The sequence below is a fragment of the Lineus longissimus genome, chromosome 19 (genome assembly GCF_910592395.1).
Source record: "Lineus longissimus chromosome 19, tnLinLong1.2, whole genome shotgun sequence".
NCBI classification, from domain to species: domain Eukaryota; kingdom Metazoa; phylum Nemertea; class Pilidiophora; order Heteronemertea; family Lineidae; genus Lineus; species Lineus longissimus.
This window is the reverse complement of record NC_088326.1, coordinates 13,539,500-13,552,659: the sequence shown is the minus strand read 5'-3', so window position 1 is coordinate 13,552,659 and position 13,160 is coordinate 13,539,500. Positions and strand designations below refer to the sequence as shown.

Here is a 13,160-nt window from a genome sequence, read left to right as displayed (position 1 = left end):
CCTATGCGCGAATGAAGCCTGTCTCTGCTTCACAAAATAGCCTCTGAAACAAAAATTGCTGAACCAAATCGGGGATCTTGGTATCATTCCTCTCCAAGAAAGATTACCCAACGGTTTTTGGAACTCCCTTTACAGCAGCATAAAATCGCTCGTTTGCGCGGCGCTTCAGAACCACATACATTGTATAGTTGCGGATAATCGGGGAAAAAATCGCCGACCGTTTATTTTCGCGCTACAGCTACAATACAACTGTGGCCAGAATTTTATGTTTTACAATCAAGACAGGTTCGCGAAAACAGCCGGTATTGATGATTCTGATAGTGGAAGAAATTATATCTTTGCGAAAATATCCCAATGTCACAAGCAATGGTTCAAATCAATGTTCACAATCGATGACAATCGTTACCGTATGCCGTATGCCTCGAAACGACCGTCGCGCCATCTCACGGTAAATTATACAACTGAAATCCTTCGGCGAAACGAGGGCACCTATTTCAGTTCATAAATTTGACTGGAGATGGCGTGACGATCGCTTCCCGTAACTTGTGACAACCTGACGTGTACAGCGAACTCGCAGGACCCGTCGCGACCAATAATACACGAAGTCACTAGGTGAGTGAAAATGAACCTCTCTGACTTGGCGAAAGTTTTAAATGAGGGAGGTTGTGGTGTTAGTGCTGCATGCCATTATACTGGAAAAGGTAACCCTGGCCCTGGAAATAAACTGTGATGGTTATGTGCCAAACACGAGACATACAGGTACGATCAAAAGGCAATACACCAGTAGATATTACACAAACGGGGTATTGCAATATAGGTCACAACGGTGCCGATTTTGTGCAGCATTATATCGGGCGCGGTTAGAGCTCAAATTGGCAGGACATGCACATTGTAATCAATTTAATTTTCAGTTGTTTCTGTATTCAACACCAGCTCAATTAAGCATCCTGGAACTCAATATCTCTTCAGATATGTCTTAGTGATCAGATCAGTTAAGAATTTAACAATGGAGCTAAGATTAGCAGTTTATCTTCAAACATTGATTTCATAATCCAAATCCTGCCAGTTTGTCTCAAAGAGGAACTGTACCTTATTCATTGATTATCTTCTGTTTATAGCCTGTATCCTCCCAATTTATCTTGACCTTGACTTTGATGATCCTGATCCTCCTCCTCTCGGCCTTTCTCCAGAATCACACACATTATCACAAGTCAATTTCATCCAAAAGCAGTTAGGCCTCATCAATTGATGTTTTGGCGCAGGTGGCTCGGAATTAGTATTTCAGATTGGTTCCAACTTAAGTGATACCAAAAACGTATTACATCAAATTCTGAAGCATTGAAGTGATTAATACACTTTGGTGGTATTGAATTGACAACGAAAGCGATATTGGCACCTTGACGCCAATGACGGCCGAAACACCCTCTTCCAGTCGGTTATCCCAACTCTGAAGACTTCAACGAAAGAACGACACGATCGCCATCTTCACGACGATTGTAGTCCGAAAGATATCCATGTTGTACGTTATCCTCCTGGTGGAATCGGCCTGAAAACACAAAAAGTGTATTAACTCTTGAATCATCGAGACAAAAAGACCAACTCTGATTTCCCAAATTCGAACAACGTGGGCTAAATTGAATAGGCCTAGTGACCAAGAACAGCCTGTTCCACCACTCGGCGGGTTCATGGCTTTTTGCGCGCAGTCCGGCGGCAATGAAGTGTCTATGCGTCATTGGGTCCACCATAAAATGTGTTTTAGCCATAAAGAAGGACCGTCCACCTTTGGTTTATTTCCAAAAACCCCCATCAAAACCGCCTTGATGAGTGTGTGCGCGCGTGAGTACAATGAAATCTCTCCGACCAGCAGTCGGCCTAGGCCGAGTAGGCCCATCCGCAAGCCCGTCGCAAAGTTAATATACTGCCGAAAAACTCGTCGTAAAAGAATCCGAAGAGCGCCTACCCTGATTTGAGATGTTCATCTATCGCCAGAAACAAAATTCGTCATAATTCAGTACACAGGACGATTTTGTCGGCCCGAATAATTAACATGTCAAAATATCAAAACAAAATACCAAAGCTACACGTGCATGACGTGTGTAACAAACGTGCGCCGACCTGTTGTTGTTGTCGTTCCTGCTTAAATTGTCCGCTGTGGAATCCGGACTGCACGGGCTAAATATACTCAAATGATTTTTCTGGTTTTTCGAAAGACAAAACCGTCTGGATATTAACCAAGTGTTTTAGTTTGAGGTGTTTTCGAATTGAAATTGATACCTCGCCATCGGTTGTCTCATCGAACACTGCTCGGGCAGCTGGTGGAGCTGTCTTCCCCCTGTAGTGTCTGGTGGGAAAAGTAATCAGTGCGACACTCCGGTCTAATTCTTTAAGGCGGGTCAATTCTTTTTACAGTATTTTTGTTCTCATCTTCAGGCCAAGAAGATGCGAATTACATGAACCAAAAGAGGATGTTGCTGTGAGTACATTGCTGGGAATAATTGGGAGGAGAGATTCCTAGCCCAGGACCAACTGTTGAGTGAATTGACACACCAAATGACAAATTATGTAGAAGCATCATCCTTAACTGGACCTGTTGTGACTATAGTTCTTGGGCCCATACAGCATGGTCATCAGGTCACCTCCAGTTATCATTGGAGACAACTATTGTGACAGCTTCAAAATCAACGGACAAACTGTCTGTTGACTGACATTCATTGGGGATCATCGTGCGGTGTGAGCCGGCGTCCAGACCTATTGTATCCAGACGGATTATGGCATATTATGCTTCTATTGATCTGGAAGCCATGACCGTCAGCAGCCTCAGAGCCAATGAAAGCATAATGAAATCCTTTGTTCTTCTTGACAAAGTGACTCCGTATTTGGCCAAGGTGCCGGTGAGGCCCTGCATAACAATCATGTATCACATGTTCTCATTCCAGGTCGGTGGAGACAGATTGCACTGGTACCCAGGACAGGGAGTGTCTACCGGGCTACGAGTGCCTCTATGACTCCAAGAACTGTCCCGCTTCCACAGGTCACCGATGCTGTCTCCTAAAGGCGACATGATTGGCTCGTCCGATCAGTGTACCTGATTCAAGGAAAATATAATGATAAAAAGAGACAAATTTTTATTGTCTTCCTTAGTCTATTTTCATAGTGTTTCCTGACGGCAATGATAAGTGTGGCTGTGCTATTTACATCACAACAGTGGTGGTACGTTTCACTCTGTTTTGGTTGTGACATTTCTAATGTACACTGGTTGGCCTACCGGTAAATTATAGGTAATATTGGGGGATTGGTAGCCCCTACATAGCTAGCATTGATTCATAGCATTCATGCTAGAAAATTGGAAAGACAGGGTTAAAAATACAATACCCTGACACTTCTCTATTTCCTAGTCCAAAGAAACAACACCGACTGATTGGGACTCTCCTTTGGTTGTGATTAAAACCCTTCTCTGTTGGTCTGGACTCACCTGTCTCTGGGCTGGTTAGCAGTGGTACAATAGTCATGAGGTTGGTTGTGACTAAAACCCTTCTCTGTAGGTCTGGACTCACCTGTCTCTGGGCTGGTTAGCAGTGGTACAATAGTCATGAGGTTGGTTGTGATTAAAACCCTTCTCTGTAGGTCTGGACTCACCTGTCTCTGGGCTGGTTAGCAGTGGTACAATAGTCATGAGGTTGGTTGTGATTAAAACCCTTCTCTGTAGGTCTGGACTCACCTGTCTCTGGGCTGGTTAGCAGTGGTACAATAGTCATGAGGTTGGTTGTGATTAAAACCCTTCTCTGTAGGTCTGGACTCACCTGTCTCTGGGCTGGTCAGCAGTGGTACAATAGTCATGAGGTTGGTTGTGACTAAAACCCTTCTCTGTAGGTCTGGACTCACCTGTCTCTGGGCTGGTCAGCAGTGGTACAATAGTCATGAGGTTGGTTGTGACTAAAACCCTTCTCTGTAGGTCTGGACTCACCTGTCTCTGGGCTGGTCAGCAGTGGTACAATAGTCATGAGGTTGGTTGTGATTAAAACCCTTCTCTGTAGGTCTGGACTCACCTGTCTCTGGGCTGGTTAGCAGTGGTACAATAGTCATGAGGTTGGTTGTGACTTATTCCTTGTTGTGACAATAGTGCGACAAGTTCCCAACAAGGGTGCAACAGTCTCAAAACGTCCATTGCATAAATTTTAAACCAGCTCATAAAACAATTACCAAAACATACAAGTTTATTCATCAATTTTACACTAAAGAGAATTTCCTGACTCAAATGTGAATGTACAAAAAATTCAAAACTTAATATAATACAACTGTACACATCTTGAAAATAAATAATTATTGAGGACGGCTCCTGAACTTGCCCTTTGTCCTGTTTTATAGCCACTACTGTCAAATCATTCAAGAAACATTTAGTTCCATGTTATCATTGGATGGGAGGCACTATTCCATGTTATCATTGGATGGGGGGCACTATTCCTGACTGATTTTACTCTTGTAAGAATGAGGTTGGAAATCAAAGGCATTTCCAAAAGAAAGATGTTTTTCTTGACCAATACCTACTTTTTACTGAAAAAAGCCATTTTTACAGTTGACATCTAAAGTCCTAGTCCTTTTGAAACTGGCTGTCTTGTAATCAGAGACAAAATTCAGGTGTCTCCGTAGCTCATTTTATTTTGTATACAGATGGAAATGTGCATCATGACCATCCATTTCATCTAAAGACCAAGATGAGTCTTATCACAAAACCTTCACGGACGGCATAGAATTATCCAAAGGAAATGACTGAGAATTTTCCAAATGTCTTTTTGTGTATTTGGCTGGATGTTCAAGAGGCAACCTTGTTTACTTCTTGGGTGCAATGATCCCCTCCAACTGAGTCTGAAATATGAAGGTTAGAAACATCAAAGACGGACAATGAGCTCGCTCACAGACTCTTCACAGAGAAAAAATAAACAATGATACCTCACAGATGATTATGTATAATAAGAAAACCAAACGAGTATGTTTTCGAGTGGAAATATCACATGAGTGGTTGTCTTGGCCCGGAAACCCACAAGACCACAGGTCGAGTGGGTTTTCACCCCGTATGGCATTGTTGAGTTCAAGGGGTCTCTTGCTCTTTTGTTTTGGCAGCCAAATCCTGTCACCCTGTCTGGCAAACAAGCCATATAGCTCCATCTTGGATCAGTTGGTGGACCAGAGCCCTTTTAATCTTCTCCCACAATGTTTGTAAATGAACGACCCACCTTGAGTTGTTGGATGTGTCAATGAACGACCTACCTTGAGTTGTTGGTTGGTCCTCTTCAAGAACTGGATCTCCTCTGTGTGTTTCTTCTCCTCCATTTGTCGCGACTCAGTTGCTCTCTTCTCAATCTGTTCACACTTGGCCTTAAGCTCATTCACCTGTCGCTCCAAGTCACGCTTGTCTTGTTCCAACTCAGAAATCTAAAAACAAGACACATATCATGAAATTATGGTCAACTTTGGAACAGCCAGAACAGAGACAGTCCGTAACAGTAAACACAAAAGGTCAAATGCATGATTTTTTCACAGTTTTCGAGTCCATTCCACATCAAATTTTAGTCCAGGTAAACCTCGACCCGCCGCTCCATGGGCAGACTGGTAAAACCGAAAGTAAGAAATGAATTAATTTCCTTTTGTCAAATTAGACACTTTTGGAGATCCATTCCATCAAATCCATGCCCAACAAGTGTCACGAATAAAACATGCCACTTTTCTCAGCTGTTTCCTGCCACGGATTGCTGCAAAATCTGCCAGGAGCCATCCCACCTTCTGGATGACAGCACCACTTTTGCATATTGAATATTCTGTACTGAACAGGTACCATGAAAGTTGTTATTGTCCCTGGCTCATCTCTTAGCTGTCTAGTGACCGCCTTGGATTCTACCATCCCCCAGATCACCAACTCACCTTCCTCTCCATGTCTGCCTTGCCTTGCTCTGCCTGTAGGGCTTTCCTCATCCCAAATGCCACACTGCTCTCATACAGCGTCTGGTAGGCAGCGATTGTCATTCTAATCTCATCCCTCACCCTCAAGAGGAGTAGACCGCGCTCGGCACAGTTGATTGTGACTTGTCGGATGAGCTCATCTGAAAACGCCAAGGAGACGTACGAGTTATAAGCATGTGGACGATTATGAACCAGTTCAGTATACCAAATGAAAAATTCAACATTTTGTCTTGACAATAGTTTTTTGAGTCACATAATTCTATAGACCAGCCAACCAAACACCAATTTAGGCAATTATAGATGTTCAATTGAATGATCTTGCACATTTTGCAGTTTTAGGCAAGCATCCTTTCAAATGAAAGTTGCTTCACTTACACTGTCACCTCAACTTCCATGCACACTTGACCTAATTCTGACGATTCTGATTCTAGCCTTGTACTTGTATCTGTGGAATTACTCTCCCAGCAGATGACTCCACATGACTTTCATTTTGACTGATGCTGGAATCATGTCCATGTTTAGACAAATTTATGACGCAACACAGAATGTCTTTCATTCATTATCTTACCAAAACATTGTGAATAGAGTTCTCGCCTGACCGGACAGATGCCAGTCTCTCGCGCTTGTCTTTGCTGTAGTCTCCTGTCAAGCTCCTCCTGGAGATTAACCACATCAAGACGAGTTGCTGGCGTGCTCGAGACTTGCTGGACCCACAGTTGGCCACTTTCTGTCCACTCCCTGAAAAGGACAAACGTAGCTATTGGAGCGATTTTTTAAAATTATCATTCCAAAACAATTTGGATGGAGCAATTGAAAAGAACATTTAACATGATCGTATTTGTCTCAATTCTTGCTGCTTACCTTGGTGGCAAAATAGAGTTCAAAATCTCATCAGTTTGTTGGGTGCTTTTTGTGTCCATTGGAGGTAGCTTCTGCTTGCCTCCTGGTGGACTTGGCACTGGTCCAGAAGATGGCGGTTGCTGAGCTGTGGCTTTCAGTGCACGTGCCTGAAGGAAAAAAGATAAAGAGATAGTTCCCTTGCTGCGTACTCTGTCAGTGTCAGGCACTGATTGCTGAATATTGTATATTCTGGTATGGCAGGCCCTGCTGAATTCTATCATTCTCATTGACCTAAATTTAAAGTTAGACTTAAAGTTAATGTTTTGGTTGACCTATCTGAATGAAATATTTTGTTTTTGTGTCTGTGCCACATCATTCTAAGCAAATAATCGACCAGTAGCATACAAAATGTAGTAAAGGAAGTAGGATAAAAGGAATCATTGACATTGACAATCACAATGACATTCACTGATTCAGTCACATTGCAGATTGCTCTCAAATATTTCTATGGCTACCGCTATGCGCACTGAACATGGTGCAACAGCCAACACTGCCATCATCAGTGTTTAAACGCCAATAGAACCCTACTGATTAATATGACTACAGATAGATAGATAACTATAGATTGCAAATATGTATATATGGCTACCAATACCATGTAATGCATGTAGCCTAAAGCAGTAGGGGGCCTACAGTTATACAGTGACACTGTGTACACCGACAGTGCAGTGTATAAGATTACAAAAGTCAATCAAAGATTTTTAAAAATATACAATATCAAACGGCCGTTTCTTAACTTACCCGTGGTGTTTTCTTGTCAGTATTCCTGCTGACAAGTACAGGGTTATCATATTTAACGAGTGATGCAGTTGGAGGAATCATTTTTAGTTTCTGATGTGAAAAATGTCGATATTTTTATCAGAATGGGCACCTGCTTTGCAACAGAAAAGTTGTTTACGCTGTCAATGAAACCATGGCAACCATCGAAGTACGCATGCGTGAAAGTGATTCTCGCCTCCACCTTTCGCAAAATTAAAGACATCCAAGATGGCGTGCATTCTAAATTGGGAAGGTAAATCGTTGAATAATTGCATAATTATGGCTTTATAAGTAATGATTTTGATCAAAAATATTCATCGCAGTATGCTTCGATATGTCCTCTGTGGTATTATCTTCGCTCTTACTAAATAATTGACCTAAACCACGAACATTTCGAATGCTGCATCTTTCGAGTGAATGGTTTTGCTGTACATTTTGTATACATGGATTTACAGGGTAACACCAAAAAATAATAATTTCAAAGAAATTTGTTTTTTGTTCAGTAACAACAACTCAGATTAAGTAAGAAAGCTGCTGTAGAATGATTAAGAGAAGGGCTAGGAGTAGGGTCAGTGGAATGCATTGGTGGTACAGCTTTTATTATTTTGAAAATCAAAGTCAACTCAAAGTCATGAAGTGGCTATTTTGACGACTTAATTTGTTGAAACAAGGATTTGCACTTTTAGGGATTAGAGTGAGGATTAGGATCTTGAAGATCAGTGTTATTGTCAGGTTAGGGTTAAGACTCAAACGCGAAAATGACTGTCGGAACAATTGCCAGTAGTTTGTGTGTAAAATGTGTGTGTTTTTTCAGATGCGCGTGCCCAGCTGAAGAAGATGAGAGACGAAAATATCCGAGACAGCGCCGAGGTGGTGGATCTCTGGGATCGCGTCTTGTTCGACTTTAGTTACAAATTAGGAGATGAAAGTAGGATATAAGTGCTCAAGAGAATAATAATAATGTTCAACATTTGTATACCAGCGCTCATTCTCAACTTTGATAAGATTCACGAGCGCTATGAAATATACCCTCTGTAAGCTCAACTCCCTGGGGTGTATAGTGTCCAGCTGCGTCTTGGTGCTTGTGTTATCTCTGCCTGCGAGGTGCCTATTCACTCCTGGGTGGAGAGAAGCAAGTAGCATTTCATTTTCATGTTTCTGACAACTTCTCAATAGAAAGTCAAAAAAGGAAGGTGAATTTGCAACCAAGACAGTGAACATGTGGAGTTTAACAAACCAATGTTTTATCCTCTGCAGTACTATCCATTTTAATACAGAAGGTGTTTGGAAATTGAAGAAGTGAAGAAATCTTCCTTTTCTGCGCTCCTCTGAATTCACAATAACACCTTGTTCTGTGTTGTCTTTCAGTTTGGATTGTCTATGAGCAAGTCTGTATTGCAGCGATGGACACTGCGAATTTCGAAGTTGCTGATGTGAGTAGAGTTTGGTACAACACTGAACATCAAAATCTCAAGAAAAACTAACACACTTCTTAAGTTGTTGTTTTTTCTTGCTTCGATCTTAAATGATTTTGAGTATGGTCTTGAATGCTGTATGCAGCCTTTCTTGAACTTTACAGTTGAATGCCGATTTACTTTCCCGGACTTCTAGTAATTTAGTGTACTCTGAAGTTTCAAAAAACATCATTGTAAGAGGCATTAAGGACAAAAGTGTGTTACACTGTAGATCTGGTCAATTATAGCAGGTATTATATTGTTTGAGGTGTACATGTATATTGAACGCCTTTTCTTTTCAGTATTGTCTGGAAGCCTTACAGAACCAATTCCCAAACAGTTTACGAATAAGAAAATTAATTGGAATGAAACTGGAGGCATTAGACAGGTATGTTTATGTTATAAAACTTGAGTGGTTTAAACTGTCGTTTATCTGTGAAAACTAACTTGGTCTGGTTGTTGAGATATAACGTTGCCTGTCATTGTGGTTCAGTGGAGGAGAAGCACTTCAAGTTCAAGGGTCATCACTATCAGACAGGTACGAGATTAGCATCAATCAGTGATTATGCATGATGCCATAATAAGAACCTTTCAGCTGAAAATTGAGTATACAGTGGTTAATTGCATGTTTTGTGATTTCAGATATGACGAGGCGGTGTTACGATATAAAGCAGTATTAGAGGAAGACGAGACTAATTCAGTAAGTATGATACAGAAATCTTTGTTGTATTTGAATGAGAGTGTTATCAGCAGGGCTAAACATCTCACACAGGCGCTACATGTCAAGATGTAACCTGCACTGGGTCAAACTTGAAATCATCTGACACAGTTTTGAAAATGCAGGGCAGAATAGTATTGGCTGTTAGAATGTTAAACATGGAGCTGCTGTAATGAGTACTGTTGGCTGTTTGAATGTTAAAGATGGAGGAGAGTCACTCACTTTCTTGACTTGATGTTTCAGGTTGTGAGAAAACGTATCATTGCCGTGTTAAAAGCTCAAAATAAAATACCAGAAGCAATAAAGGAACTGAATAAATATCTAGAACTGTAAGTATGTGTGCAGTGTTTGTCAGATATTTCTTATGTGGCTCCTTGTTGGAGATTGTGGCTCTTTGTTGTTGGAGATTGTGATGGTTGCTCCACAGATCTTGGCCAACCAAGATGAAGCAGATCACGCCATTGATTGGCTCTGGCGTTACAACACTGCGCTATTGATCCTCCAGGATTAATCACGCCATTGATTGGCTCTGGCGTTACAAACACTGTGCTATTGATCCTCCAGGATTAATCACGCCATTGATTGGCTCTGGCGTTACAACACTGCGCTATTGATCCTCCAGGATTAATCACGCCATTGATTGGCTCTGGCGTTACAACACTGTGCTATTGATCCTCCAGGATTAATCACGCCATTGATTGGCTCTGGCGTTACAACACTGCGCTATTGATCCTCCAGGATTAATCACGCCATTGATTGGCTCTGGCGTTACAAACACTGCGCTATTGATCCTCCAGGATTAATCACGCCATTGATTGGCTCTGGTGTTACAAACACTGCGCTATTGATCCTCCAGGATTAATCACGCCATTGATTGGCTCTGGCGTTACAAACACTGCGCTATTGATCCTCCAGGATTAATCACGCCATTGATTGGCTCTGGCGTTACAAACACTGCGCTATTGATCCTCCAGGATTAATCACGCCATTGATTGGCTCTGGCGTTACAAACACTGCGCTATTGATCCTCCAGGATTAATCACGCCATTGATTGGCTCTGGCGTTACAACACTGTGCTATTGATCCTCCAGGATTCATCAACTTTCTACAGGCAGTCGACAGGGGTGGCTGTCTATAAAAACAAATAGCATCCGGAAATGAACCAAGTCGCCAGATGTCTCGGTTTTAAATGAATTCATGTTAAAGATAGACTTGTACTTGGGTCCATTTCTCGCCATGGTCATCATTTTATCAAACCACCAACGTCCATACCAAGATAAAGTGGCAAGATATTAACCTGACCATCTTGTTCCATATTCGGTCATGGGAAAGAAATGCTGTTGTTGTGTTTCAGCTACATGGCAGACTACGAGGGGTGGATGGAGCTGTGTGACCTCTACCTGGCTGAGATGGATTATGCTAAGGCTTCGTTCTGCCTGGAGGAGTTGATCCTATCAAATGCCCATAATCATCTTTATCATCAGAAATACGCTGAGGTACGTTGAATGGTTTCAGATCAGACATATTTAAATAGTAGAGGCAAAGTCTAGTGATTTTAAGAAGTCAGACTCGTGATGTGAACAGTGAGGATGGATGTGTCAAATGTGGGTGTGTCATATCAACTGAGGACAGAATTACCAAGCATAACTATATAACTGCCTCCTGTCTGAACAGTATGTGTATATTTCAGATCAAGTACACCCAAGGTGGTGCAGATAATATGGGTCTAGCACAGACATACTTCTCGCAAGCAGCCAAGTTAAACCCGAATAATATGAGAGCTTTGTTTGGACTCTTTATGGTAGGTATCACTGTCTGTGACATCTTCGTTATTATTTTGGGGTCATCTCTTTAAAATATTGAGTTGCGAGCATGTGAGCTGACTTGGCTCATTACTTACACTCCAACAGGCCAAGTTAGGGAGGGGTCACTTAAGAAATATCAGTGTTGACCTCACAAACATAAGAAAACGCAAATACAAATTAATCTTCTTTTCTCCAGGCGGCTACAAATCTTGCAACAACATCTAAAAATTCCCGAACAAGAAAAGACAGCATTAAATACGCTGCTTGGGCAGCAGAACAGATTTCAGCAAAATACCAGGTGAGGTTTTCACATCATTCTATCTTATCATAAGATACTTGTCATTCAAGGCTCTCTCCACCTCAGCCTGCACAGCAGGAACTATTCATGTTCACTTGTCAATCTGCTTTCAAAGTTCTAAAAAAAGTAAAGTGATTTCTGGTCTACCAGGATCTCCCAGGTTCATGTACACATCGGTGAAATAACTGCCAGGCCCAGGTATCATGTAACCTGAAAACCAATTTCAGAAACCAGCATTACCCTGCATTTTACATTGACACTTGTCTTGCAACCTGTTGATAAACAGGTTGCCTCACATAGCCATCTAACTTGTTCTTGATCATGTTGATATAGAGATCTGATGATGTTGTTGTGTCCTTGTTTCAGGGTCGACTGCCAGAAGAACAGACACAGCAGGTGAATGCCTTAGAGAGTATGCTGACCTCACTGCAGATTACACAGACTGGGTCAGGTTAGCCAACTTGATGAGGATGGCTGTGGTATGCTGACCTCACTGCAGATTATATAGACTGGGTCAGGTTAGCCAACTTGATGAGGATGGCTGTGGTATGCTGACCTCACTGCAGATTATATAGACTGGGTCAGGTTAGCCAACTTGATGAGGATGGCTGTGGTATGCTGACCTCACTGCAGATTATATAGACTGGGTCAGGTTAGCCAACTTGATGAGGATGGCTGTGGTATGCTGACCTCACTGCAGATTATATAGACTGGGTCAGGTTAGCCAACTTGATGAGGATGGCTGTGGTTGGCCACATTGTTTGAGGATCATTATGGTTGGCCAGCTTTGGACACATTCCTGTTACCAGCTAGCTGAGAGTTCTCAAGTGAACTTGAGGTTGACTGATTTGATGAGAAACATTCTGGTTGGTTGTCCAATCTGATGAGGATACTGCCAGGTTCTTGTGGCTATTTCTATGTAGGCCATCATATCATGTTGATAATGGGAGGGGTAGGATATTATTATCTTCTTGATGAAGGCCAACTTTGCCATTCTCATTTTGGATTTTGGTCATCACTTGTGCGATCCTTCATAAGTGTTTTCACATAGTATGTGTATTCATTATGCATTTTAAATAAATTACGTCTAGCTATTGTTTCCACATTGTTCTAGTCTTTTGGTGTTCGTGAGGTTGGTCGGGATGAGCTGAGGAATCATCTTGTGTACTATTTGACTGAAGCTGAGAGGACCCTCGGATAGATTGCGAGTTCAGGATCTGACAGGAAACCACATGAGTTATCTCTACAAACCAGACCTCGAGTCAATAGGA

The 13,160-nt window shown here is 41.9% G+C and overlaps 2 protein-coding genes across 2 annotated transcripts; one reads left to right on the top strand and one right to left on the bottom strand.

Moving 5' to 3' along the window:
- Positions 1-4,190: 4,190 nt before the first annotated feature.
- On the bottom strand, positions 4,191-7,770 carry LOC135502963 (33 kDa inner dynein arm light chain, axonemal). Its single transcript, XM_064796192.1, has 6 exons — positions 7,597-7,770; positions 6,817-6,962; positions 6,524-6,693; positions 5,917-6,095; positions 5,266-5,430; positions 4,191-4,863 (listed from the first exon to the last, which is right to left on the bottom strand). The coding sequence occupies exons 1-6, from the start codon at positions 7,675-7,677 to the stop codon at positions 4,828-4,830; spliced, it is 777 nt and encodes a 258-aa protein (XP_064652262.1). The 5' UTR covers positions 7,678-7,770; the 3' UTR covers positions 4,191-4,827.
- A 30-nt stretch (positions 7,771-7,800) lies between these two features.
- Positions 7,801-12,988, top strand: LOC135502962 (ER membrane protein complex subunit 2-like). Its single transcript, XM_064796191.1, has 10 exons — positions 7,801-7,867; positions 8,429-8,542; positions 8,983-9,047; positions 9,371-9,456; positions 9,711-9,768; positions 10,030-10,115; positions 11,141-11,282; positions 11,477-11,587; positions 11,788-11,889; positions 12,256-12,988. Exons 1-10 carry the CDS (start codon positions 7,843-7,845, stop codon positions 12,343-12,345), a joined length of 879 nt encoding a protein of 292 aa, XP_064652261.1. The 5' UTR covers positions 7,801-7,842; the 3' UTR covers positions 12,346-12,988.
- The last annotated feature ends 172 nt before the right edge of the window (positions 12,989-13,160 follow it).

What these genes read in the sequence shown, in the direction of transcription:
- LOC135502963 (XM_064796192.1), bottom strand. Translation starts at nt 7,677, where the DNA reads ATGATTCCTCCAACTGCATCACTCGTTAAATATGATAACCCTGTACTT. An exon ending in AGGCAGACATGGAGAGGAAG is followed by an intron (nt 5,431 to 5,916) that starts GTGAGTTGGTGA and finishes TCTTGTTTTTAG; the next exon opens with ATTTCTGAGTTGGAACAAGA. An exon ending in GGACCAACCAACAACTCAAG is followed by an intron (nt 4,864 to 5,265) that starts GTAGGTCGTTCA and finishes TTCATATTTCAG; the next exon opens with ACTCAGTTGGAGGGGATCAT.
- LOC135502962 (XM_064796191.1), top strand. Translation starts at nt 7,843, where the DNA reads ATGGCGTGCATTCTAAATTGGGAAG. An exon ending in GTGCATTCTAAATTGGGAAG is followed by an intron (nt 7,868 to 8,428) that starts GTAAATCGTTGA and finishes GTGTTTTTTCAG; the next exon opens with ATGCGCGTGCCCAGCTGAAG. An exon ending in TTACAAATTAGGAGATGAAA is followed by an intron (nt 8,543 to 8,982) that starts GTAGGATATAAG and finishes GTTGTCTTTCAG; the next exon opens with TTTGGATTGTCTATGAGCAA.